The sequence below is a fragment of the Hirundo rustica genome, chromosome 17 (assembly GCF_015227805.2).
Source record: "Hirundo rustica isolate bHirRus1 chromosome 17, bHirRus1.pri.v3, whole genome shotgun sequence".
Classification (NCBI taxonomy): Eukaryota; Metazoa; Chordata; class Aves; order Passeriformes; family Hirundinidae; genus Hirundo; species Hirundo rustica.
In genome coordinates this window covers 10,429,789-10,453,467 of record NC_053466.1, presented here as the reverse complement: position 1 = coordinate 10,453,467, position 23,679 = coordinate 10,429,789, and the positions used below count along the sequence as shown (strand labels likewise).

The 23,679-nt window shown below is 48.3% G+C and overlaps 3 protein-coding genes and 2 non-coding genes across 13 annotated transcripts in view; 4 read left to right on the top strand and 1 right to left on the bottom strand.

Moving 5' to 3' along the window:
• The first annotated feature begins 696 nt into the window (after positions 1 to 696).
• Positions 697 to 2,556, top strand: PLA2G1B (phospholipase A2 group IB). The gene is made up of 4 exons (XM_040081151.1): positions 697 to 730; positions 804 to 963; positions 1,692 to 1,819; positions 2,435 to 2,556. Exons 1-4 carry the CDS (start codon positions 697 to 699, stop codon positions 2,554 to 2,556), a joined length of 444 nt encoding a protein of 147 aa, XP_039937085.1.
• A 2,367-nt stretch (positions 2,557 to 4,923) lies between these two features.
• SIRT4 (sirtuin 4) lies at positions 4,924 to 13,364 on the bottom strand. 6 transcript variants are annotated; one of them, XM_040080951.2, is made up of 6 exons: positions 13,335 to 13,364; positions 10,724 to 11,229; positions 9,794 to 10,088; positions 8,479 to 8,682; positions 6,636 to 8,033; positions 4,924 to 5,635 (listed from the first exon to the last, which is right to left on the bottom strand). In XM_040080951.2, exons 2-4 carry the CDS (start codon positions 11,221 to 11,223, stop codon positions 8,530 to 8,532), a joined length of 948 nt encoding a protein of 315 aa, XP_039936885.1. In that variant the 5' UTR covers positions 11,224 to 11,229; positions 13,335 to 13,364; the 3' UTR covers positions 4,924 to 5,635; positions 6,636 to 8,033; positions 8,479 to 8,529. The 6 variants fall into 6 exon arrangements, with proteins under 6 accessions (XP_039936885.1, XP_039936886.1, XP_039936887.1 ...); XM_040080952.2 differs by lacking the exon at positions 13,335 to 13,364 and adding an exon at positions 11,720 to 11,782; XM_040080953.2 differs by lacking the exon at positions 13,335 to 13,364 and adding an exon at positions 11,587 to 11,601.
• PXN (paxillin) overlaps positions 11,124 to 23,679 on the top strand; it is a 54,046-nt gene continuing 41,490 nt past the window's right edge. The window contains exons 1-4 of one of the 4 annotated variants that reach the window (XM_040080947.1): positions 11,124 to 11,258; positions 11,458 to 11,537; positions 14,183 to 14,344; positions 17,053 to 17,276. In XM_040080947.1, coding sequence (XP_039936881.1) covers positions 17,222 to 17,276 — 55 coding nt within the window. In that variant the 5' untranslated portion in view covers positions 11,124 to 11,258; positions 11,458 to 11,537; positions 14,183 to 14,344; positions 17,053 to 17,221. Of the gene's footprint in view, positions 11,259 to 11,457; positions 11,538 to 14,182; positions 14,345 to 17,052; positions 17,277 to 19,270; positions 19,380 to 19,506; positions 19,649 to 19,969; positions 20,052 to 23,679 lie in introns of those variants that run through there. The other 3 variants (XM_040080944.2, XM_040080946.2, XM_040080945.2) reach the window with 3 other exon arrangements.
• Positions 14,794 to 14,934, top strand: LOC120760764 (U4 spliceosomal RNA). The gene has a single exon (XR_005703466.1). It is a non-coding gene; the product is annotated as a U4 spliceosomal RNA (small nuclear RNA).
• Positions 15,562 to 15,702, top strand: LOC120760763 (U4 spliceosomal RNA). Its single transcript, XR_005703465.1, has one exon. It is a non-coding gene; the product is annotated as a U4 spliceosomal RNA (small nuclear RNA).

The following is a 23,679-nucleotide window of genomic DNA, read 5'->3' as shown; positions in this document are numbered from 1 at the left end:
AGTCTGCTGTGTGTGTTGGAACTTCTAAGCCTCATTCATTTCCAGTGTAGATTGCTTAAGGCCACATAAAACCAGATACTATTCCTTATTTAAGCCACATACAAAGGTTTTCCAGGTCACTTGGCTCCTGTTTCTTGCCTAGTAGTACCTCCTTCTCCTCTGTGGTTTTAAAGTAAAGAACAGCTTGATTTTTTTCAGTTGAGCTCATGCCAAATGGTCATTTGATGTGAGTGGACAACCTGTACCTTATTCTCTGAATTATGCCAGGAGAACCCATGGAGAGATACAGGATTAATGATAAGTGGGATGCCATAAAAAGAGGATGCAAGTATTAGTGGCAGATGGTTATTAGTGTGCCAGAAACTTCCAACTTAACTACCACACTGCTATTATTTTTTTAGTAGAGAGGCTTTAAAAATATCCAGATCTTTCAGGCTGACTTCTAATAGTAGCACTGCAAGAATTTAATAGTAAAAATCTAGAGAGCAAATATTTGCCTTTCCGGTTTTTATGGATTTAACTCAATTGGCCTTCAACTGGTCACGCCACAACCTGCCACCCACCATCTCCGATGAAAGAAGTCTGCATTTAGTAATATAAATATTAGCTGTTTTATCTCATACCCATGTCAAGGTGAGCCTGTTCTATAAAGACTCATTTCCCTTAGAATTGGTCTCTGTGTCAAGTGCTGGAAGAATGAAGTTCCTGGCCCTGCTTTTCCTGCTGTCGGGTGCGTAGATGCCCTCATCCTCGCACTGGTAACTCTGAACCTGACCCTAACCGCCCTGTGTGTCCCTCCGCAGTGGGCGCAGCCAGCGCCGAGCTCTCGCCCAGGGCTGTGTGGCTGTTCCGCAAAATGATCAAGTGCACCCTGCCCAAGAGCCACCCGCTGCTGGAGTTCAACCACTACGGCTGCTACTGCGGCTTGGGGGGCAGCGGCACTCCGGTGGACGAGCTCGACAGGTTTGTAACGCTGCTTTTGCAAACCTCTTTCCTTGCTTGTACCTTCCTGCTTCAGCTTCATCTCAGCTGGCCCTGCCTATGAACGTTCACAAAATTCTCTGGCTGCTATGAACAAAGCTTTCTTTCATAGATGGATCCAGGGAAAAAGGATGTGCGCTATCATACGTTGATGCCTTATTACTAAGATAAAATATAATTACAGTAGCTCTTCTCTTCTATGGCAGCACAGTGTGCTCATTCCAGCATTTTTTTTGCAGCAGCAGCAGTGCTGGGCCAGCAGCCCTGCACACTCTGCCCAGTGCTTGACCATCAACACGTACATGGTTGGGCTGCAAAATGCTAGGAAATGGCAAGGGCAATTTAGAGACACACAAATCTGGCAGCCAGGCCTTGGATTGTGTTGACAGAGAGCTTGTTGGGTATCAGGCACTGAGGGGGAGTGTAGGGTGAACACTGGCTTTTGCTTTCCCTGTGCCCGGTAGACAACTGTGAAGATGCTCCCAGAAGTACATTTGTACGAGACGCCTCTTGGACCATGGGCTGGCACAACTGTATCCCTTTGAGATCCTTTGTGTCTGCCATCTTATCACTTTTTTTTTTTTTTTTTTTTTTTTAATATTTTATTGTCAAGAGCCTTGTCAAAGCAAATCCAATGTATTTGTGTGTCTTACAGGTCAGTTGAGCCTGCGATTCCAGTATTTTCTAACCTTTTTCTCCTTGATTCCCAGGTGCTGCCAGGTGCATGATAACTGCTACTCACAGGCAATGAAAATGGAATCCTGTAGATTCCTCCTGGACAACCCCTACACTAAGCTGTACCAGTTCAGCTGCTCTAATAAGGAGGTCACATGTAGCAGTACGTCCATTTCCACTTCATTCTCGGTGTTCTCCAGCCTCTTAGGAAGGAGCAGGGCTGTGTTACACTCACACCTCTGTGGCAGGAAGACACAGTGCAAGTTCTTTCCAGGGGACCTGGTTGTTAGAAAGAGGGCACCTCACCCAGGCACTGGAATTAGTATTCTTGATATAGCCCACAATTTGATGTTTATGAAGATACATGGTATGGCAGGGTATCGTGAAGCCTCTCTAGTCTTCAGGGCACTGAGTACTTTTCTGGAAGGCCTTCTAATGGCAGTATCCAAAAGATCAGCATGTTAACTTGGCATTGTTTTAGTTTCTGCTGGACACCTCTGATGAATAATGGAGCCTTTACAGGGCTCTGGAACTGAGGTAAAGAGCAGAGAGACTGGAAAATAGGGCTGCAGGAAAGAGAGGAAGGGGCAAGGAGAGAGATGGCTTGGCTGGAACACACAGCTTAGGGGGCAGTGGGTTAGTGGGCAGAAGCCTGTGCATCCCCAAAACGATGGCAGCAGTAAAACGGGTACACCGTGACAGCAGAAATGCCAGCCCGAGCCACTGCAGCGCCTGGCGAAGGAGCCGCGGGCTCTGACCGGTCCTCTCTCTCCTCCAGGCAAGAACAAGGAGTGCGCCATGTTCATCTGCAACTGCGACCGCGCTGCTGCCACGTGCTTCGCCAAGGCGCCCTATAACCCCGAGCACAAGGACCTTGACACCAAAAAATACTGCAAATAATCGCCCTCATATGCCCCAAGGCGTCCACAGGACCAAATAAACAAACAAATAACCTAAACGAGCACTCCGGGCCGCTGTCCTGCGCCGCGCTGAGGGGGCGGGGCGGCGGGCGGGGCGTGAGGGGAGGGAAGGAGGCTCCGCCCCCTCTGCCCACGGCCCCGTGTGGCGCGCGCCGCGCCTCCGCGTTCGCTGATTGGTCCTTGGAGGCGGCGGGGGCGGGGCGCACCTGCTCGCGGCCGCGCGTGCCCCGCCCCACCCGCAGGTAGCCGCGCGCTGGGGTTGCTGAGGGCGCGGCTGTGGCTTCTTGCCCTCAGCCTTCTGAGGCGACTGTCGCTGTCTGCCCACACTCTCCTGAGGCTCCTCAGGGCAACCCTCTCTCCCTTATCCTCCCGAGGTTCCTCAGCACCCCCCTCCCGCCCGTCCGGGGCTCTTCAGGGTGCCCCTCCCGTCCGCCTTCATCCTCCCGAGACTCCTCAGGGCATCCCTTCTACCGCCCTCACGCTCACTGCCGCCCTCATTCTCCCGGGACTCCTGAGGGCGCGCTTCACTCCTTCCCTCGGCCGCCCTCGCCGTGGGCTGCCCACGCCTTAGCCACAGCACAGCTGTCCGTCTTCCCGGGGCATCGCTGCGTGAGGGTCTTGAGCCGTCTGGTGCTCCTTTCTCCCGAGGATCTCCCGTGTGCTTACCCTGGGGAGCAGCCCTTCCTCTGGCCGGCGCTGTTCCCAGTCAGGAGCTGCAGGGGAGGAGGTAATGTTGCTCTGGGGAGGCAGAGAGACCCTCTGAGGGGACAGTGTCTGCCCCACTTTCCCAGCCCTGCCAAGGTCCTGTGCCAAAACTGCCCCCCACCCTTGGTACTGGTTTTGCTGGCAGAGGTTTTTGGAGGGGTGAATGAGCTCCTGGGGCAGGGTCTACACGCACCCCCTGCTTGCTGGCAGGGCATGAGGAGGGCCTCGTTCATCATCAGAATAAACTCTACACAAGGATCTGAGAGTGGTCTGTGAAATTAGAAACAAATGGAGAAGGAAGAAGCTGGCTTGGTATGTTATTGGAAGGTATTTCCAATGCCTTCCTACTGAAAGTAAATGTATCTTTGAGGGTATTAGAATGATAATGAGAGAGTGAATTACATTCAGTTCTTTTTTCCTTGAAAAGGGGAAGGGATTGTGTCACAGCCAGACATTCCATTTTATGGCAGATTGAGTCCTAGTTTTGTACCAGGATTCGTTGCTTATTTTTCCTCAGGTGTTTGTGTACATGAATTTTTTGAAAACATTTAGTGCTTGGAGTCCTCCACAGAAATCTTGAGGATCCTGGATGTGATCCTGTCATATGGCCAAAATGAATCATTCTTAGGGCTGGAAGAGCAGGATGAGGTCTCTTGTACTCACTCACTAGCTTAGATTCGCTGAAATTATTGTTTGTAGAACAGTAAAGCTCCTAAGTAAATGTTACTAAAATCCCCTTGTGATAAAACTCATTGTAAAGAAAAAAAGTAAAATATCATCACTGTCTGGAAGGAAAACTTTCAAGCTGTATTATCACAAGTAGAGAAGATTGCTGGGGTGCATTGGAAACATTTCAAAAACTGTTAATATGAATTTTGCCTGTACCAGGAACTCCAGATTTGAGGTGAGTAGCATATCTACTCCTGGCATTCAGCATTTAGAGCATGCTAGCATTCCACAGATAAACCCCACAGATAGATGAAGGCTCAGATTGACTCCATATCTGTCTTGCACCATACAGATTTTATAAGCCTGCAGTTGTTTGGTCCCTTGATCATGCTTCTCATCTCCATGCTGCTTTGATGGTGTGAAAGCCCTACCATTAAATCCAAACATTCCCCATCCATAGGGAGCCTTCCCACATAATGCAGAGTGTCAGGCCCTAACGAACGGCACAGGTGGGGAGGCCGAAGGGGTTGTGCAAAGCTGCTCATTAGGGCTTTGAGGAACGTTGTGGGAAGAGTAAGAGCAGGGCTAGTGAGTGCTTGAACTGCCAGCGTAGGGGAATACAAGGAGAGCGTGAAGATCATCTGCCATGCTGGCCTGTACTTCTGTTCCAAACCAGAAAGAGATTGGAATGCAAAGTGTCCCTGTGCTCAGCAAGAGGGAGCTCTGAGACCCTACACAGCACCACAGCTGGTGCACAGGATGCTGGAGGGAGAGCAGTTCCATGGGATCACTGCAGGAGTGAAGTCTCGGTCTCTTATCTTTTCTCTATTGTTTTCTATACCAAGATTTTTCACTCTCTGCAGGGAGAGCTGAGTTACTCTTAACTATGTGGGCATTGCACAGATGAAAAAGGGTGCTCCAGCTGAGGTGAGACATGCAGAGAGCAAACAATTATGCTGATGGTAATGATCCTGTGTGCGTTTCTGTTTGGGTCTGGAGACCAATTCGAGACACTTGTGCTGTTGCTCATCCTCTTCAGACTCAGCTTCTCTTTTTCTCTGCCATTGTCTAGTTAGTGGTGTGGAAGGGAAGAAGTACAGATACAGGGGTATCTTTCCTTAGTGGGAAGGGAGATGACAGGGAGCTGCACACAGAATTGCAGGAAGAGTCTGGAACAGTGGTTTTAAAGCCCATCTGGCTTGACTCTGCTGTTTCCCTGCCTGCTGCAAAGGCTGGGAAAGGGTGACATCCAAGGCAGTCACCGGGGAAGAAGCACATTCCAGATGGTAGATTTAGTCACATTCACTCCACTGAACTTCCCAAGTTCTCCATGTCCAGGGTTTTGGGTCATTTTCCAGAAGTAATGAACAAGCAGGTGTGTCAATAGGAGCAATCTGACTGTCAGATGTGGGAGGCTGCACTTACACCACAGGCAGAAAACCCTCTGGGCCATCTGCATTCTGTGCTGCACTCTCTGGAGCTCAGTGTGTGAAATACCTTCCTCAGGCTGCTGGACTCAATTACAGTTTGCTCTGAGGATTTTCCCAGAAGCAAAGACAAGATTTGCCAAATAGGAAGTAACTTTTATTTGCTTTGGGTAACTCCAACCCCACTTTCAGAGGAGCAGAAGAAAAATCCATTATAAGGTACTCTCAGCTCCTCTATCCAAGCTTCAGGAGGAACAGCTGTAAGAAAAAGAGAAGAGCAAAAGCTGTTGATTCAGCTAATTTCATGTCATGGCTTTTGGTGCAGGAATTTGAGGTACTCTCAGGCATTTCTCATGTGAGCAAACTTTAGTGGGGAACAGGTTAAGAAGTGAAGTGCTCTGATCCTTCTCTAAAAGAAGGCAATTTTAGTAGTGCTGGATCAAGTTAGCAGAGAAAAGAAGGAACTTCTTCATCTCAGCCTCATATAGTTGTTGTAGATATGCTCATTAACATATGGTAACATATGGTAATAAGCCATGTACAGGAAATTTACTGTAATGTTCATTTATTGTAAGTCATTGTCCTGGTGGCTTAAAAGTATAACCACTGGAGAGTTGGGGCAATGACTTAACTGAGAGTGATGCCAAAGAGATGAAGAGCCACCCTGACCCCTCTCCCACACACTCAGCTGCAGAACTGGAGAGGAGGCAGGGGTAGATGTGGGAGGTTTAGTTACCTGTCATAGAACTCATTCCAAGACTTGTTTTAGACTCCTTGGCAAAGCTCTCCCACCTTTCTCAAAATGCTGCCTGCTCTACCTGCAGCCTCTGGTTTTGACACACCAAAGTCATGCAAGTTTCAAGGAGGGGGAGAAGATGATGTGGACAGTGAGACAATCAGCCCCAGCTGCTCTGCTAAGGAGGCATCAGTGCCTCTTCTTACAGGGAAAGCCCTATATGAAAACACGGTCTATGTGGAGACTCTGCTGTGCCTCAGGCATGATTTCTGCAATAGCTTTGATTGGTGGGGCAGCTCTACTGTGGACAGGACAGCTAAAGATGGAGAGGTATCTGTGAGCTTTGTTCACTGCCAAGCAGCAGACACCTGAGTCCTTGGAAAGTGGAGTCACCATTCAGTGAGAGCAGAATGCAGGTGGGAGTCCTGAACTGTTCTTGCTTGGCTTCAAAGTGGAGCTGTCTCTCCTCTAACCCAATTCAGCCAAATCTTGAAATGTGTTAAGTATCTTAATGCCCTCTACCTTCTGCAGAAACTGGATGCCTTATGTATCCCCTAGTTTCTGTGATTTATTTGCTCCTTTCTGGCATGGATTTGAATCGACGAAGCAAAAATGAACTTTGCACCTGTGGTGGTCAGTTGTCCTTGCTTTGCTACTTGACCTTTTAGCAGATGACTCTGGCATCCTTGTTTCCAACTGCTTGTTACAGTTCTTGTCAAAATATTAGTCCAGGACATGTTACTTGGAGTAGGTGGGCGCACTTGGAAAACCCCAACAATTAAACCCCTCAGAGCTAGAAGGGGGGAGTGGTAGTTTCATGAAGAAGATCAGGTCAAAAATTTAGTGTTCTTGTTTGTGCCAGGTTCTGTATTTTACTCTGTGAATAGTTTGATAGAGCTTACATCACCATCCTCAGGATTAACAAAAAATCACTACCCAGTAGTGATGCATCTCCTGTTTGGTGTGTGGAAATTGTACCTTTCAACAGACATTATCTCCTGAGGGAGACCTATTGTACAGATTTAATTGTATTTCTCTCTTAATTCATCAGCTGCTAGTAATTACAACCTGCATTTTTGCAATGGAAAAAAAATGAATCTAAACTGGCCACTAAGAATGTACTTAAATAAATCATAGGAGGGAGAAGAAACTACAGTGCAAATAGTCTCAGCCTTCTAACAATTTTAATTGATTCCTTAGCTCTTAATTAATTAAATAACAGCTTCAAAAAATGCATTCTGGAAAATGTAGTGGCCTCACTGAAAGTAGTGCTGGTCAGATTAGCTTAAAGTAACTCCTCTGGCACCTCAACAATATTTTAATTTTTAAAGGGGTCGGATAGGAAGCAGTTTAGCTTGTCAACTGACAGTTGAGAGAAGCTGACTTCCCCTCCTTGCTGGGAGGCATTAGCCTTATAGCCTGTGCTTCCAAATAATCTGTTACAAGAGCAGTGTTCTTGTTCAGCTTCTATTTTCAACCTTTTTTCTTTTAAGTGACAACTGCAGTTCCTCTTGCCTCCTTTCCCTTTTTGCACGCTCTGCAGTATCTCATCAGCGTCACTGGATCCCCCACCAGTGTCCTGGTTTCCCACAGCGCCCTCCTGTGCTATAGCCTCAAATTACCTGGTCAAAATCCCTGTCCCCCCCTTCTCCTCTGGGGACAATTGTGAGAACGGTATTCTGTCCTCAGACACGGCAGTCCAATTATCCTCTCCCAGTCAATGAAAAGGCACTGTTTACAACGGCAAGGTAAGGCAGAAAAATACTTTTTTTTTTTCATCATCATTCTGTTTCCTGATAGGTGGAGATGGTTTCAATGCAGGGAACTGGTGAGGCTGACACGTGCGAGGCTTGCTGCCCTCTCCTGGTGCACTGGATCTCACAGCTGCCTCTTGGAGTTCTCCCTTTTCTGAGGTGAGTCCTGCAGGAGAGGAAGAAAGAAGCTGCTTTATCAGTGAATCGATTATTTTAAACAGCAGTGTTTGATTAGGATTAGCTGGAGCAATTCAATCAAGAACAGCTTTTGAACTGTCAGTTGCAAAGGCAGCGGGTGTGATCTGGTTCTTTGGAACGACAGGTGATCCCCTGTAGTTTCCTGATAGTAACAAATGGATTGGAATTCTACACTACTGAGTGTTCTGTGTACTCCTATCCGATTTTCTGGGAGTGCTAGCACTTAGTATGTTTTTTGTCTGTGATCATGGGAAACAGTATCATGGCCCATCAGAGCAGACCAATTACAAATTAAAATTTACAGCCACCTTTTCGTGCAGGGAGGGAATGTCAGTCAGCACATCTCAGTCTCAGCATCTGCCAGGAACCCATATTCCTGCCCTGTAAGGTGACTAACCAGGGAAGGTACTCACCTTGTAAAAATAACTTTAATCCTGATAACTACTGAGGCTCAGCTGGTTGGGTCATTTGCAAACAATCAAAGGCAGCAGCTCTCCACAGCGGGAATTCAGCTTTAAGGATGCAAAGTGATCTAACCTGGTGGGGCCAATGTTAAGGACTGCAATTGGCAGCTGCTTCTCCCGGGCAGCGAGAGCAAACCTGTAACCAGAGTACACCTGCAGGAGTACCAGAAGACAAAATTACTGGCAGCTGAGGCAAAAGAAGAGTTACAGAAAGGAATAAAATAGTTGCTGTTAGCAATGGGAAAAGGGCTGTACACACGTGCTGTGTTAGGCAGCCGCACTGAGCTCAGGTAGGAAATGTCTTTGTTCAGGAGTGCACAGAACAGAACAGCTTTTAACCTCTGTCAGTGAAGGGTCTGCAATTTCACAGAAACTGAAACTTCAGAGCAGATTGAAGGGAAAAGTCCTTGTCTTTTAGTAAATCTCTGCAGCAGTTTTTATTAGTTATCACACGTACTTAAATGCTGCACTTTGATGGTTCTTGTGTGGCCCAGCTTAGGTAGTATAAGAACAAACCTAAGGCATTTCAGTCATTCCTGTACAGAGGATTATAAGTTTAAGAAGTGCAAGCTCAAGGAATTTGTATCCAGTATCCTGGAGCACAGAGAATCATAATCAGGCAGCCTTAGTTTTATCTCCTTCTGGGAGGTGTTAGAGAAAGGTTTTTTTAATAGAACTTGTTCCTGGAAGAATTTATCTTATACAAACACCATTACAAAAGCTTCTTTGGGTTTAGAAACCCCTGTTGTTTAGCTACCTTACCTTATAGATAAGAGGCTAGTGGAGAAACACATCATGATGCAAAGGACAATCCCAAGCAGCAGAGATATTTCAGCTCTCTTATTGAGAATTTAGTAAGGAATGAGAGGTCCTAAAACCTGGTATTTTACACAGTGTGCTATGAGGCCTAAAAAGCTATCAAAGCCTAAAAATTTCAGGTAAAAAAAATATGTGAGGAATGGATTGTGTCAGGTATCTTGCATTTATGGACAATTGTGACCTGATGGAGGAGGCAGCAGAGAGAGGTTTGAATGGAGGTATTCACAGTAGCATGAAGTAGACAGGCAAGAGAGTGACAGGAAAGCCCAAACAGGTCACCCATAAATCCAGATTCCAACCACAGTAAAAATAAAAACATAAAGAAGCTCTGCAAAGGCTGATCTGATCCACAAGCCATTTGTAGTCCTAAGCTGTGGGACCAAGGATCATTGCAGGAAGAGCAGCAGAGAAGTAGGAATGCAGTTTGGGAGGAAAACCAACTCACCTGCATAGAGGATCCTGCTACCAGCATGGAGTCTGATTCTGCCAGGCGTTGGTGTACAAAACTGACTTTTTCCTGGCTCACTGTGTCTCCAAAGAAGGTCACATCAGGCTTCAGGATTCCACCACATTTACGGCAGGCTGGGACTTGGAAACTGCGCACCTGCTCATCCGTCAGGAAGACATCCCCATCCGGAGCCACGCCAAACGCTTCAGCTTTCCAGGTGGGGTTCAGAGCTTCAAAGTGCTCCTGGAGCTCAGAACGCAAGATTTGGTCTCCACAGGCCAAGCAGAAAACCCTGAAATTCAGAACAAAGTCTTAATGGAGAGATTCATGTCAGCTGAAGATCTGGAGACTCGTTCCTTAGGAGGCTTGCCATGATTTTCCACATTTATTTACCAAATATACAGGTCAAGGAGATGTCTTTCTACTCTGTTGCTTTGTAGGGATGCTCTAGAGGAAGTGCTTTCAAGCCCGCCATTCATCCTCTCTCCCAGTTCAGGTTGTGCTTTTTCATCTAGAAATTTTGGATGATCCCAGCCAGGCTGTGATGGCCCTTCTCCAGTCCACGCATCCCATGCAATTCTGGCACTATCCACTCTGCCTAAGGTAAATAACCCTTGCATTCTCGTGATCCCTCCCTCATTCTCAGGTTCTCTTTACTAAGAGGACATTTGCTGAAATGGATGCAGGTTTCAAGGAAAGTGATCCAATTAATGCTCAAAAAAAAAACGGAGCGGTGGTCATGTTTCTTAAATACCGAGCAGTGAACAGCACTGGGTTGTGATCTTTTTCTCCACCCCAGCCCAGCACCACCTTTGTGCCTGTCATCTCCAGGAATGCAGCATGGATGCTTTGCCTCCTTTCTCAGCAGCTGACACTGCAGCTGGCTGTCAGTCACCAGCTGACACCCCCCTGTGCCAGCAGCCGTACCTGTGCGTGCAGCCGTGCAGCTCCGTCATGCGCCGGCTCCCGGCTTTGGTGTGAAGGGCGTCCACGTTCTGGGTCACCAGCCAGTGCAGCTTGCCCAGCTTCTCCCAGTCTCTCAGTACCAGGTGTGCCTGGTTTGGCTGGTGGGAGGAGAACTGGGGCCAGCCCACGAAGTTCCTTGCCCAGTAGCGCTGCCGGGCACTGGCGCTGCGGACGAACTCAGCATGCTGGACAGGCCGTCTGTCTGTCCTGGCGTAGAGCCCGACGCCCTCGGAGCGGTAATCAGGGATCCCTGACTCCGTGGAAATTCCAGCTCCAGTCATTACAAACAGCCTCTTGGAGTTAGAAACAAAGCGCTGCAGCTCCTCCACTTCCACGGGATCTGGGGGAAGACAGGCTGGCACGAAAGTCAAGTTCGGAGAGGCTCTGGATGCAGAGTGGGATCTGAAATGATGCAGTCTGACGGCTCTGAAAACTCCAGACCACTTCCTGGCAGAGAACATGTTCAGCTAAAAAGCAAGAACAGAACACATGGCAGGTAAAAGCAAGCAAAATGCACGTCCTTAATGCCATTTGCTTGCGATTCTCTGGAAAATGATGCTTTAAAGTATTCTTTGCTCTCTTTTTAGTAAAGAAACAAATTATTTTGGAAACATTAACTAAAGCCCACCATCCAAGGGTATGTTCTTTTGGAAGGGGGGAACACTGGGCACAAAGTTAACAGCTCTGACTTGCAGGGTTGCTGCTGTTCTAGCCTGGTGTGAAGGATGACTTGTAAAGAGCCCAGAAGGTCCTGTGCATGCAAAGTCTTTCCCAGGTATGTGCAGCAGGCCAGAGGGGAAATAGCAGGAAGGCCAACACCTCACCCCAGAGGCACTGGCTAGTTCCTCCCCAGAAGAGACCCTTGTTCTGCGTTTTTAACATTCTGCCTGCTCCAAATCAGTCTTTTATATTTACCCCATCCTTTACACATGTTGTAGGAAGGGAGAGAAAAACAACCTCGAAATGATGTTTTTTTCCTCACAAAGACCTTGATTGGAGCTACTCCTGTGTGGTGTGGGGTTGTTTTTGTTTTCAAAGGCCTGGTGCAGAACAGGCCTTGAAATGGGACTGAAGATGATTAGGGCACTGTCTAAATGCCTCTGGCACCTCCTCTTTTGTGGGTGCCACCTCCCCAGAGTCAGTGGGGAGCTGGAGGGGCACTGCTTTGCTTCTCCAGCAAACACAGGGGCTTTCTGACAGAGAAGGAATCATTCAAAGTGTGTGGGGCAGAAGGAAGAGCCTAGCAGGTAGGAATGGGAGGAATGACATGCCCTCCTGGGGACAGGCAGCATGGAGGGCTTTGCTGATTAAGTAGCCTGGAATTGTGTGCAGGACCTGTTGAGACACCAGTGAATGGGTTTGGACTTTGATTTTGTTTGGGCTTTCCAGCAGTCTGCAGTTCTTTCTCCATTTCACTGCTTTAAAACTATTTTTTCTGGGTCTCTCTATGGTTTTGCAAACAATGTACAAAAAGCTTTTAAAGCAACAGTCCTGAGAATTGATGGTCTGGAATTTCTGCCTCCTTCCATCTCCCTAAGCAGGGGGGCTTGTACAAGATGTGGAAGTCAGAGACTTTATTTATTAATAAAAGGGGATGATCTCCTGAACAGCTAAACTTGAGATGTATTTAAATATTGCTCCATTTACCGTAAGACCTAGTACTGGCAGGCAACTGAGGGCTTGGATACATCTGAAGTTTAGGTGTTCAGCTCCAAGCATTGTGATATTAAATTGATGCTAGTGGCAAAGACTAGATTTGGCTCAGTTAGTTTTCAGTTCTCAAGGCTTTTTGTCATCATCAGCTGTAATGCAGGGAAGACTGAACAGACTCCATAGTCTGAACTGCTATTTGTATCTAAGCAGTGATTCTGTTTGCAATGATTTTTGCTTTGCTTTGCTGTTTAGCAGGAGTTGTGTTGGGCATTCCCTCTGAAGAGGTTTAATTTCCCATATGAATTAATTAGATGGGACAAAGTCTCCCAATAAACTAATTTGCTTTGAGAGTAATTTGTGTCATGATGCTCCCCAAAGGCTGTTAAGCCAGTTTGATGGTAATTAAATTGCTTTAACTGATGAAAACTCTTCATTCCTGCCCCTTATCTTCAAAAGATCTCTCAGAAGGAAATGTTCAGAGGCAAAATGAAACAGAAATGTAATAGGGGTTGACCCACAAGAGAGAGAAAGCAAAAATTACAGATACATTTGAAAGCTGCTTTGAACCAGGTAAGGACTATTGAAGAGAAAAAGTAAAAGGATGGTATATTTCTCGTCAAATACAAAACTGGTGGTAGTAACTACTTTACATAACAAGTGAAACTCTTTAAACGTACCTAGGGAGATCTGAGAGTTTTTAGCACACACCCAAGATGCTCCACAGGAAAAGATCAGGCAAGGTTAAGGCAGAAGAAAAACAGGATCCTACAAACGGCTAAGGGCCAGAAATCCAAAGGGACTCCCGCATCCTGTGGACTCCCACGTGTGTCGTGCTGTGATAATGGCGAGGTGCCAGCAGAACCGAACCGGTGTAATGAAGTACGAGAGACGCGGTGAATAACGCCGCTCACTCACTCACCTTGCATGGTGCTGCCGGAAGGACAGGGCTGCCTGCCGGAACGGGGAGCACTCTGGGAAATGTAGTTCGCTGGGGGGAAAAAAAAGCCTTAGGCACAACGACTACAACTCCCATGAGCCAAAGGGGGGCAGAGGGGGAGCGAAAGGTGTTCCCAAAACCCTGGCACCTGAGACAATTTGAAAACGCTGAGAGCTTCAGAGCAGCCCTCGAGGAAACGTTTAAGGTTAAAATCCGAATTCACTCGATACAAATGCACGTGTACCAAACACTTTGGTAAAATGCATTGTAGATGTTTGTCGTTATAAAAGATGCATTTTCTTTTAACTGATACATATTTTTAGGCTTAAAATGTGACTAAATAAATAATAGCAGAAAAATTCACTGAGGGCTGTTAAAGACATCTCTTCTAGCTCGGGAATCAGGGCAGTGCCAACCTGTCTGCTGCTGACTCTGTGCCCCCTGGCAGGAACCCATCCTGTCTCTCTGCCTGGCGCAGGTTTCAGTCTCAATAATCACCTGATAATTTGTACAGTTCACCTGGCAATAAGGAGATTGTGTGATTTTTTTCTTTCATTCCTGTTTTTCTTTAAATGGGACTTGTTTTTCTGAGGAACAAATAATATGAAGAAGGCCGGACTCCTACATGGTAGCAGTCTGGTGCACTGGATGCCCACCAGCCTTACAATGGGCCCTTTCTAAAGATTTGGACTGCTTTTCAAATGCATTCACCAAAGAGCTCTTGCTAAACAGTTCGAAACATTGCAGAAAGTTTTAATCCTGTCTATCCTGTCTTTTTTTTTTTTTTTTTTTTTTTCTTTCTTTTTTTTTCTTTTTTTGGTCTCTTACAGTTATTTCAAGGACCAGGTGACCCCAAGCGTGTGTGTTTCATTGTGTACTTTTGTGATCACACGGAAGAAGCGCATCCTGCTCGCTCGGTGTTCAGTACCACCCTGCCTGTCCCTCTGCCCCTGGGCTTACTTGTGGAACGCAACCCTCTTTTTGGCAGCGTCGTGAGTCTAAACGGCTTTCAGTGATTTGTACTTTAGTAGTTTAAACTTTTTTCAAACTGCTGGGTGATGACTCTGCTTTGGTGGCAGCCGGCAGACGCCGTTTATCCCCGGTGCTCCTCCAGAGCGCCCCCCGCCCCGTTCCGTGCGCTCCCTCCCGGGACGGAAAACGGCGATTTTTAGCCAATGCCCCGGTCTCGAGCAGCGCCTTCCCAGACGCTCATTACCATAGCGCCCTCCCGGCAACCTCCGCGGGTCCCGGCGGTGCCACCGGCCCCCGGTCCATCCCGCGGTTCCCTCCCGCTCCATCCCCGGCCGGCGCGGCGCGGTGCGGGCTGCGGGCAGGGGCGGCGGGCAGGGCTGCGGGCGGGGGGCAGCGGGACCATCCCCACCCGCTCTGAGCTCGGCGGGGTCGCGGCGGCCCTGGGGCCGGGAGGGCGGGGACACGGGTCAGCCTTGCGCAGTGGCAGTATCGTAGCCGATGAGGTTATTCCGAGGCGCGATTATTGCTAATTGAAAACTTTTCCCAATACCCCGCCGTGACGACTTGAAATATAGTCGGCATTGGCAATTTTTGAGAGCCTCTTCGGAGGCGGATTTTATGTGGTCAGAAGAACAGCATTCAAAAGAAAGGATTGCATTCAAAAGACAGGGGCTAATTCTGAAGAAGTTCTCTTCACAGGTGGCATAGATCCACTGTCTGGGGTCCTCCAGTTCAGGTTCTACTGATCTATTGCTCCTTCAGCACCTTTGAAAGAAAAAGGAGGCGTACTCTTTCTCCAAAAGCGCGCTCAGTTTATTAACGGCTGTCTTTTGCCGGAGCGGGTGGTGGGGATGCTCGGGAAGGGCTCCTGCTGGGATGGGGATCCCGGCGCTGTGTCCGCTCGGGGCTGGCTGGGCTCACGGCCCGGGGGTGCCCGCGCTCGCTACGGCGGGGACGCGCGCGGGGGCGGACGGACCCCTGGTTCCGCGCGGGGCTGCCGCGGTGACGTCACGCCTACTTTGCATATTCCCTCCCAGCAGCCTTCGCGGCTGTAACGGGGGCGCAGAACGGAGGCGCAGAACGGAGACCCCCGGTCCCGGCGGGGCGCGGGGAGGTGCGGGGTGGGCGGGGGGCACTGCCGAGGAGGTTGCAGGGAGGAGCGGGTGGGGGACGGGACTCGCCCCGAGCTCGGCAGCAGCCCCGGGCCGAGTGGAGGCGGCGGCGGCAAAGCCAAGTCAGCTTTGCGCAGTGGCAGTATCGTAGCCAATGAGGTTAATCCGAGGCGCGATTATTGCTAATTGAAAACTTTTCCCAATACCCCGCCATGACGACTTGAAATATAGTCGGCATTGGCAATTTTTGACAGTCTCTACGGAGACTGAATATCCTAGTAAAAAATAGATTTCAATAGTAACTTTCATGGAGTTCTCGCGGTAGTATTTTGGCGAACTTTGATTTCTAGGTTGTTGGGATGTGCTATGGGAGGAAATACGGGTTTTTTCGTTCATCACTGCCAGCAATTGCTGCCGCTAAAAACGCGGTTTAATAAAGTGAGGGCGCTTTTACACAGCGAGCTCATTGCTTTTCCTCCCTGAGCTGTTGAAAAAGGAACTGGTCAGTGAAAATGGAAGTGGAGGGGCTTAGGTGCTGGAGAAAGGTTTCTGGAGTAGCTCTTGCTGAGCAGGATCCTTTAAGAGAGCTCAGCCTCTCAACAGACAGGGAGGAATTTGGGGGAAACGAAAGTCTGAATCGTGCTTCCCTAACTTCAGAAGTTCAGAAAACCTATTAGGGAACACTTAGTGTAAACTACTGTAAACTCCATTTTGTGAGCATTTCTTTATTGACATCACTTGCTTTAAGAAAAAAAGGGAAAGAAAAACCCCACAAACAAACAAAACCCAAAACAAAACACCAAACCCCATCACAATAGAAAAAGGCTCCTTATTGTTAAAGAAATCACAAACGTTTACTTTGGAAAAAGCAGCTGCTGGTGTCAACTCCTATATGAGTAAACCCCATCCTTTCCTAATTTGCAGCAATTTAATAGCTAAGCAGACCCTCCGGAGGGAGATTAATGACCACTGCACACCGGCTCTGCTGCAGCTGGAAGCAGCTGCCCTCTGTCGCTCTGTATGAGTGAGATGTACCTTCTGCTGCTGACAGCTTGGCTCTGACATTCTCTGTACGGGCAGAGAATCAGATCCACGTGTGCCATCTGGATGCTCCTGCCCTGCCACTTAGACCCTACTTGAAACTTTGGTAGAGTAGGAAACTTGGCAGCGAACATCAGTGTATCTTCATAATAATATTCTTAAATACTTTTTTAAATATCATTCTGCCATGGTGGGGTATTACACGCAACAGTGACCAAGAGGGACAGTGAAACCTCATAGATTGCCTTTGTCCCCCCATTTGTTCCTATTGCCAGCAATATCAATTGAAATCAAACCCTGAAGAATAGAGATGTCATTACCCTTTGGCACAATAAGCTGCACTGGCAAATAGCAAAGGCTATTTATGTAGTTTGCAGTGAGTCATACACTTCAGGTAATTTCTTGATTCTTGTAAACTGTATTGATAAGTATTGGGTTTATCACTTGGTTGTTTCTCATCGTTGCTGCCAGAATTGTCTGTAATAATGCCCTGGTGTGGTGATTTCAATCTGCATTGCAAAATCATGTCCTACATCTTATGTTAGAAACTAAGTTTGTTCATTTTGCTCTAACAGATCCTTTCAACAAGCATGAAGTTGGACCTCAAGTTGCATGTTGTGAGTTACTGCTATTGCCTGAAGCCTGAAGCTCTGATTGAAATTTTTTTCTTGTATTCACCTGAAGAAAGAGCTAAAACGCCTTGCATGATGTTCATGTGGCACAGCACAGAGGACACACGCTGCAATGAAAACATTGTCATTGTTCTGCAGTTTCAAGTCACTCTCTGGAAAGTGCACAGGTAAGTTCTAAATATGCCTTACAAGCCAGTGTAGCTTTATTTCTCTTCTCTGTCACAGATTGCAAATAATGATGTTTTTCTTTGGTGGTATGAAATGAGCTTGGATCACTCCTCTGTTTGGCAGCCAGTCTGAAATGACAGGAGACAGGTGGACAGTTAATCCATTGACTCTGAGGATCTTGTGTGTGGTCAGTGGGTCGAGCTGTCCTTTGAGGGACTTGGTCTGTAACTGGTAAATTACTCTTCTTCAAGAGGGAAACATGCCTCGAGCAAATACTCTGGACACAGGCTGTGTGGAGTCAGGAAGCCCTAAAGTCCAACCTTTTGTTGATGTTGACTCACTGTCTAACTTCATTTCCAGTTCCCAGCCCTGTTTCCTACCTGTAAATGGGGGTGGTAACTTCTTGTTACATCTTCTGTGAAAGACAAGGGTAAATCATAACGTGCCTCAGCCACAGGGCACAGCACAGGAGGAAGGCCTGTGTATTTCTAGCAGCAAGCAGGTGTTCATGAGTCAAGGGGAGTCTGAAGCAGAGAGCAGGTAGATGGTGAGGAAACAGGGGTTCAAGGCATTGGGAAGGACAGCGTGAGCATTGGGTGAGTTTAGCTTGAGCCCACACCACTGAGAAGTTGTCCTGGCAGCTGGGGTTTTTACCTGCCCCTACTCCTTCAGCTCTCACGGGAGGGCCAGGGACTGGCAATTTTAAGTAAGAAATGTCAGTGTGTGAAGAATTCAGTTATGAACAGCACCTGGCTATGAGCAGGTTGGTTTAAAAGCTGTGTGCCCAGAGAATAGTATCACTCATGTGACAGCTCTGCCTTCCCACACCAACACTTTCAAAGCAGTGCTGAAGCTATAGGCAAAGCTTTAGAAGCAATGACTTTATTTTTTAGTTTTTAACACTAAGCTATTTGGACACAACACATTTCTTGTGGATGCAACCCTAACTGGTACTGTAACAACCTAATTTCAGCCCTGAGACACAATAGAAACTGCTTTCTTGATTTACATTCACTTCTAGACTCCCAAAGGACACCGTAGGAAGCTGAAAATAAAAACTGCATACTGGGCTACCATATGAACAGAGCACAGTAGGTACTTTATTTAGGCAGAGGTAAAAATACAACCCAAGTTGAGGCACATGTTTGTCACATGTTGCTGGAGGAAACATACAGACCCCAAGAAAGGACATGTCTCTGATGACCTTAGGTCTGCTCTGTCACCAGTCAGTGCTAGTGGTTTATGTTGCTCCACCTGGGGACATGCATCCTGAAGTTGTTATTGTACAGCCAGTGATGGATTTTGAGAAAAAAAACCAACTCCCTCCAAATAATGTTTTACATTTTGCTGAGGTAGACCAGCAAAGGGGATGTCAGGTGAAATCTTTGGCATGGATGGTGAACCAAGCAATGAAAGTCTTTGCTTATATTTGTGTTGTTCTCAGATCTCAGTAAGGCTATTATTTTCTGACAAGTCCTGGATTTGGAGTAAAAGTTGGAATTAATTTCTTGGAGGATGTTAACTATTCGTGAGCATTGGCTGGGATGAGGGAGGAGATATTTCCCTGCCCCCCTAGCGATAATTCCCGTTAAAGCATGACTTAACACAGGAAATAATGATGTCTGACTTGTGCTAGCAGGGGAAACTGGGCATGCTTGTGCATAGAGAGTAAAAAATGCAGCACTGGAGATTGCTCACAGCTGACCTCACGGTCTCTGTTTTATGGAAATACAATTCTGTAATCTCAGTTCAACAACGGGACATGTGCTGTTCAGTTCTGGGAACATTCTCTAACTTGGTAGTAATTTTGTAAGGAAAAGAGCTACAAGAGTCATGTTTCCTGGATCCTCTGCAGTTCCCACACTGATATTTTTTGGTGTATCTCTCATCAGATTAAGAGGTGAACATTTGGGCTGAGCAATTGTGTTTACTGCCATGTCAACTTGGCTGGAGCACAGTGGGAAACTGTAGCTCTCATGAGGGTTAAGCTGTGCTGTGGCTCGGACAAAGTAAGGACTTCCCTGCCTCGAAAGTTTTATAGAGATTTGAAAGGAAAAGCACGTGGGAAATGATAGTTCAAGATCATCACGTGAGAAATCCAGGTGGGCTGTTACGGTCTTTGAACACAGCAAAGAAGAAGCAGCTGGTGACTTTCCTTAATGGTGACCACAGCTTGTGGAAAATTGTTCAGGAGGCGTTTCTGCTGCCCAGCTCCCCTGGGATCGAGTTAATCAGCTGAGGCTCTGAAATGTTTCAAGGTTTTGGGGCACAGCCCTACCGCAGCACCCAGCAAGCCCAGCGTGGCTGCATCACTGCCCGGGGAGGACATTTCTCCGGGAAAGGGTCCTGCTCCTCCCCTGAACAGCGCAGGGTTCGTGTCGCGTTCCTGCTCAGTCTCGGACGCGCGTGGGGCCGCAGGCGAGCGGGACGGCTCCTCTGCGGCAGGACAGGCTGGGCCCCGGGGCAGAGCCCCGCGGCTGGCGCCTCTGGGCGCTGCTGCCTCGCCCGGCATTTCCCGGGGCAGTTTCCCGGAACGGGGCCGGGCACCGAGCGCCGGGCACCGGGCACCGACCCCGCTGCGCTCCCGCGGCGGCCGGCAGGGGGCGGCGCGGGGCGCGCGCGGCGGGGGCGCGCGGGCGGGCGCGCGCGGGGGCGGGCCGGGAAAGTTGCGGGCGCTGGGGCGGCGGCGGCACCGGCGGGGCGGGAGCGGCTCCGGGCGCGGCAGCGGCACCGGGCACGGCGGCACCGGCGCGGCGGCACCATGGACGACTTGGGTGAGTTCCTGAGCCGCGCGGGCTCCCCGCGGCGGGGGCCGCAGCCCCGCCTCGCCCCGAGCGGCCGCGGCCCGCCCGGCCACGCTGCGCCCCTCGGGCCGCGCCTGCCGGCGTCCGGGGACGTGTCGGTCCCCGCGCACCGCGCCCGCCGGCACGGCTCCCCGCGCCGCCGCCCGGCCCCGGCCCCGGCCCCCTCAGCTGGGCTGTCCCGGGGCCGCCGCCGCCAGGGCAGGCGCTCGCTATCCCGGCCGGGAAGGGCGCCCTGTGCTCCTGTGGCCGGAGCAGCGTGGAGCGTACTCGGGTTTCAGCAAACGCCTCCTCCCCTGCCCCGCCGCTGCCTCTCCAGCCCGTTCTTGGGCGAGATCTGAACTTTGCGTGGGTATGGAGTGGGGGGAGCCCTCGGGGGTAAGCGGAGCCCAGCCGGGCTCGGAGCTCATCCTCGTCCTCCCTTTGCTTCTCCCAGGTGTGCTGCATTATACGGTTTCCCCAAATCCTGTAATGGAGAAATATCAGGCAACTGGTCTCAAGGGAAACATCTAGAGAATTTGAGTTCCTTTGGTACCAAGCCGGAAAGGGTGTGGATCTGCCAAAATCCCTTGTGCTCTGGGAGGCATTAGGGCGACTGAGTTCCGCTTATGAAACTGATTAAATCAGACACTGGGGAGGGGCTGTGATCCGTTACTTCCATTCTACCTTTAATAGAAACCAGACGTTCTGTTGACATATAGTCCAAGAAAATTGCAGGTTTATTCTTGGACCTGGAAGCTCACATTACGGTGCTGGCATTAAGCTGGTGGTCACACCTTCAGAAAACAGACTTTGAATTGGGCTGATAAAACTTCCAGGGCAAGGAGTCCATCTGCTGCGTGACTTTCTGGTGAAAGCTGTGCCCACGAAGGATTCATCCTTGGAGAGTGAAACCTTACCCTCTACTGGAGTGAAGTAGCTGTTGGTGGGAACAGAAGTAATTTCTACTGCAGCTTCTTCTCATGGTTATTGTTCCTTTAAGTGGAAACAGCTCTGTTTACCTTTTCTCATAGCCCTCATTCTGGTTATCTCTTGGAGATTTGGTGCAAGTTCCTAGCATGTTCAGGAATGCATTGCTAGTCAGAACAGGATTCACCCAGTCTGCGTATTGACTTGCAGAGTGGCCCTTCAAGGTGAGCATACAGGTCTGTGTAGGGCCAGTTTAGTGTCTCACCACCGTTTTACTAAACCATGGGAGCTGTACTATGCCCACTGTGACAGTCGCATTCCTGTAGTAGTGTGACTTCCCAGCTGGATGGAATGGATTGCTGCAGTCCCTTAACATGTTTTCTTTCCTCTGTAGGAGAATTAGAGATGAACTGCAAAGAAATTTTGAAAAAGATCTGAAATTATGCCTGGTTTGTTCTTCCGAGCTCTAAAGTGCATTGGGGCAACCAAAAGTTAAAGTTGTGATCTGACTTGGAAAGTAGAACTTTCAGTCTGAGCAACTTGATTTCATCAAGTCTTAATTACATTTCATCTGTCTCCGTTTTTGTGCAGCCTTTCAGACCGGACAAGATCTAATTAACAGTAAGCAGCTGAACAAAAAAAAGTGTGACCCTTTCCCTCTCTAAGCTTTTCTGTGGTGTACAGAATTCACCACGGAAAAGCGCACCAGCTGTTTTCCCTCTGCGAATCATTGTTAGCTCCGAAATGGCTCACTCACTGCTCTAAAGCCATTCACCTGGGATGCACACATAATGGAATAGTGCTGTGCTGATGCAGCTCCCCTGAAATAAGTCAGGCTTTCGAACTCAAGTGAGAGTTGTTTATTTTTCTTTCCTCATTATCTATGGGTGGATTATCTGAGTTGTGGATTAACTGTGCCATGGATACAGACGTCTGTCCAGAGTCAAGCTGGTTAGGCAGGACTTGTTGGTTCAGGCACAGTGCCATGTGGACAAAGCTGCCCCGCTTCCAGGGACAGTTTTGGCCCAAAAGGAGTTCGGTATGGAGCTGGGGCTTGCAGGTTTGGAGTTGATATCAAGTAAAATCAGCTCAGACACTTCCACACCTTGCTTCTGAATCCTTGTGGTGCAGAAATGAGAAATGAGTGAAGGGCCTTGCTGGGCATGAGGGAACCCTTCACAGAGACCATTGGTGTTCATGACTCTCTGTCTTTATCAAACTCCTCCCTCTTCCTAGAGCTGGAGGATTCGATCAGTGTGTATGTGTCCACTGTAAAATGGAGGTCCAGAAGTATCTCAGTTTTGTGCTTGGACTGGAGAGGTTATGAAATGTATGAGAATGGATTTGTCTTGCTTTGGGGATTCTTTTGGAGTTGAAAAAAAATTCTTCATTCCCTTTTTACTCCCTCCCCCAGTGCTGAAGAAGCTCCCACAAGAAGCTTTCTGCAGGCTGGGGCTGTGCACCCTGTTGTTCTGGGGGAGCCTCTGTGGCACAGGACACACTGTGCTGGGGCTGGATGTGAACTGGAACAGCCTGTGGTGGGAAGGGGGAGGAGGGCAGCTGGCCAGGCTTGTCTAGATTGTCTCCCTCCAAGGTCTCTAAGGAAAAGCATTTTGCGGATGTGCTTGGAGTTTGACAGGAAGTTTGCTGAACGAGTTTGCCGTTCTGCAGCGCTGTAAATTGGCACAGAGAGTACAGCTTTGTCCCAAAGAGTGAGAATCCTGACTTGGGGCTCTTGCCCCTTTCAGGGGATTGCCAAAGCACAGCTGGTGCTTCCAGCACACAAGTGACCATCGACGCATACCTGCTTCAGACAATCTGAGACACTGAATGAGATGTTGAGTTACTGGTTCTGTGGTGCTGCCTTGTCTGAGTAGTATGAGGGGACAGATCCATTGGGATCTGCTTGTTGCAGAGGAAGAAACCTAATTTGTGTAATGCGTCGTATTTATGGTGAGGGGAGTAGGAGAAGAGAAACTTTTACATTTGCTTTAGTCAGATACTGTTTGATTTTGACTCCAAAAGTTTTTTACAGCCTTTTTCTGAAAGGGGTTGTTTGCAAATACTACTGGGAAACCTTTTGGTAACTCCAAACAGAAATGGTGAGGCTTTTAGAAGCTTTCATTTGATGAAATTCTCACTTCTCTGCTGCTTTTTTTTTCTTTTTTTTTTTTAAATTTTTGTTTTCAAAGGCTTCAGGTATTTTATTTGCAATCAGAAACAAAACAACATTCACTGCAGCTTGTAAAAAGTGTTTTATATCTGTTAAATGGGGACATATTTATGGCAGTGTTTTGACTGTCAGTGTCAACTGGATTGTGAGCTGCCTTTTTTAAGTGTGCTTGCTCACTTCTAGAAGGATTTTTCTTTTGCATAAGGTTTGTCTAGCAATTTGTCTTCAAAATTCTGGGTGCATAGTTCAGGGGCACAAGAGATTTTGCTGTATTAGCTGTTTTCCTCTGTTTTAGGAACTTTAATCCACCCTCTCTTCAGTGCTTAATCCTCTCAAGATTGACTTTAAAGGGAGCAATCTTGCCATTGATTTTCACGGGAGCGTGGAGGGAGGTGCATGTGTTTCCATCTGTCATCTGTCCTAACATTTGGAAGATTGCTGTGCTCTGCAGGGCGGTTCTGTCTGTCCCTCTCCAGAGGGGGATGCTTGCTTGTGTCTGACTCAGTTCCTTTAGTTTGG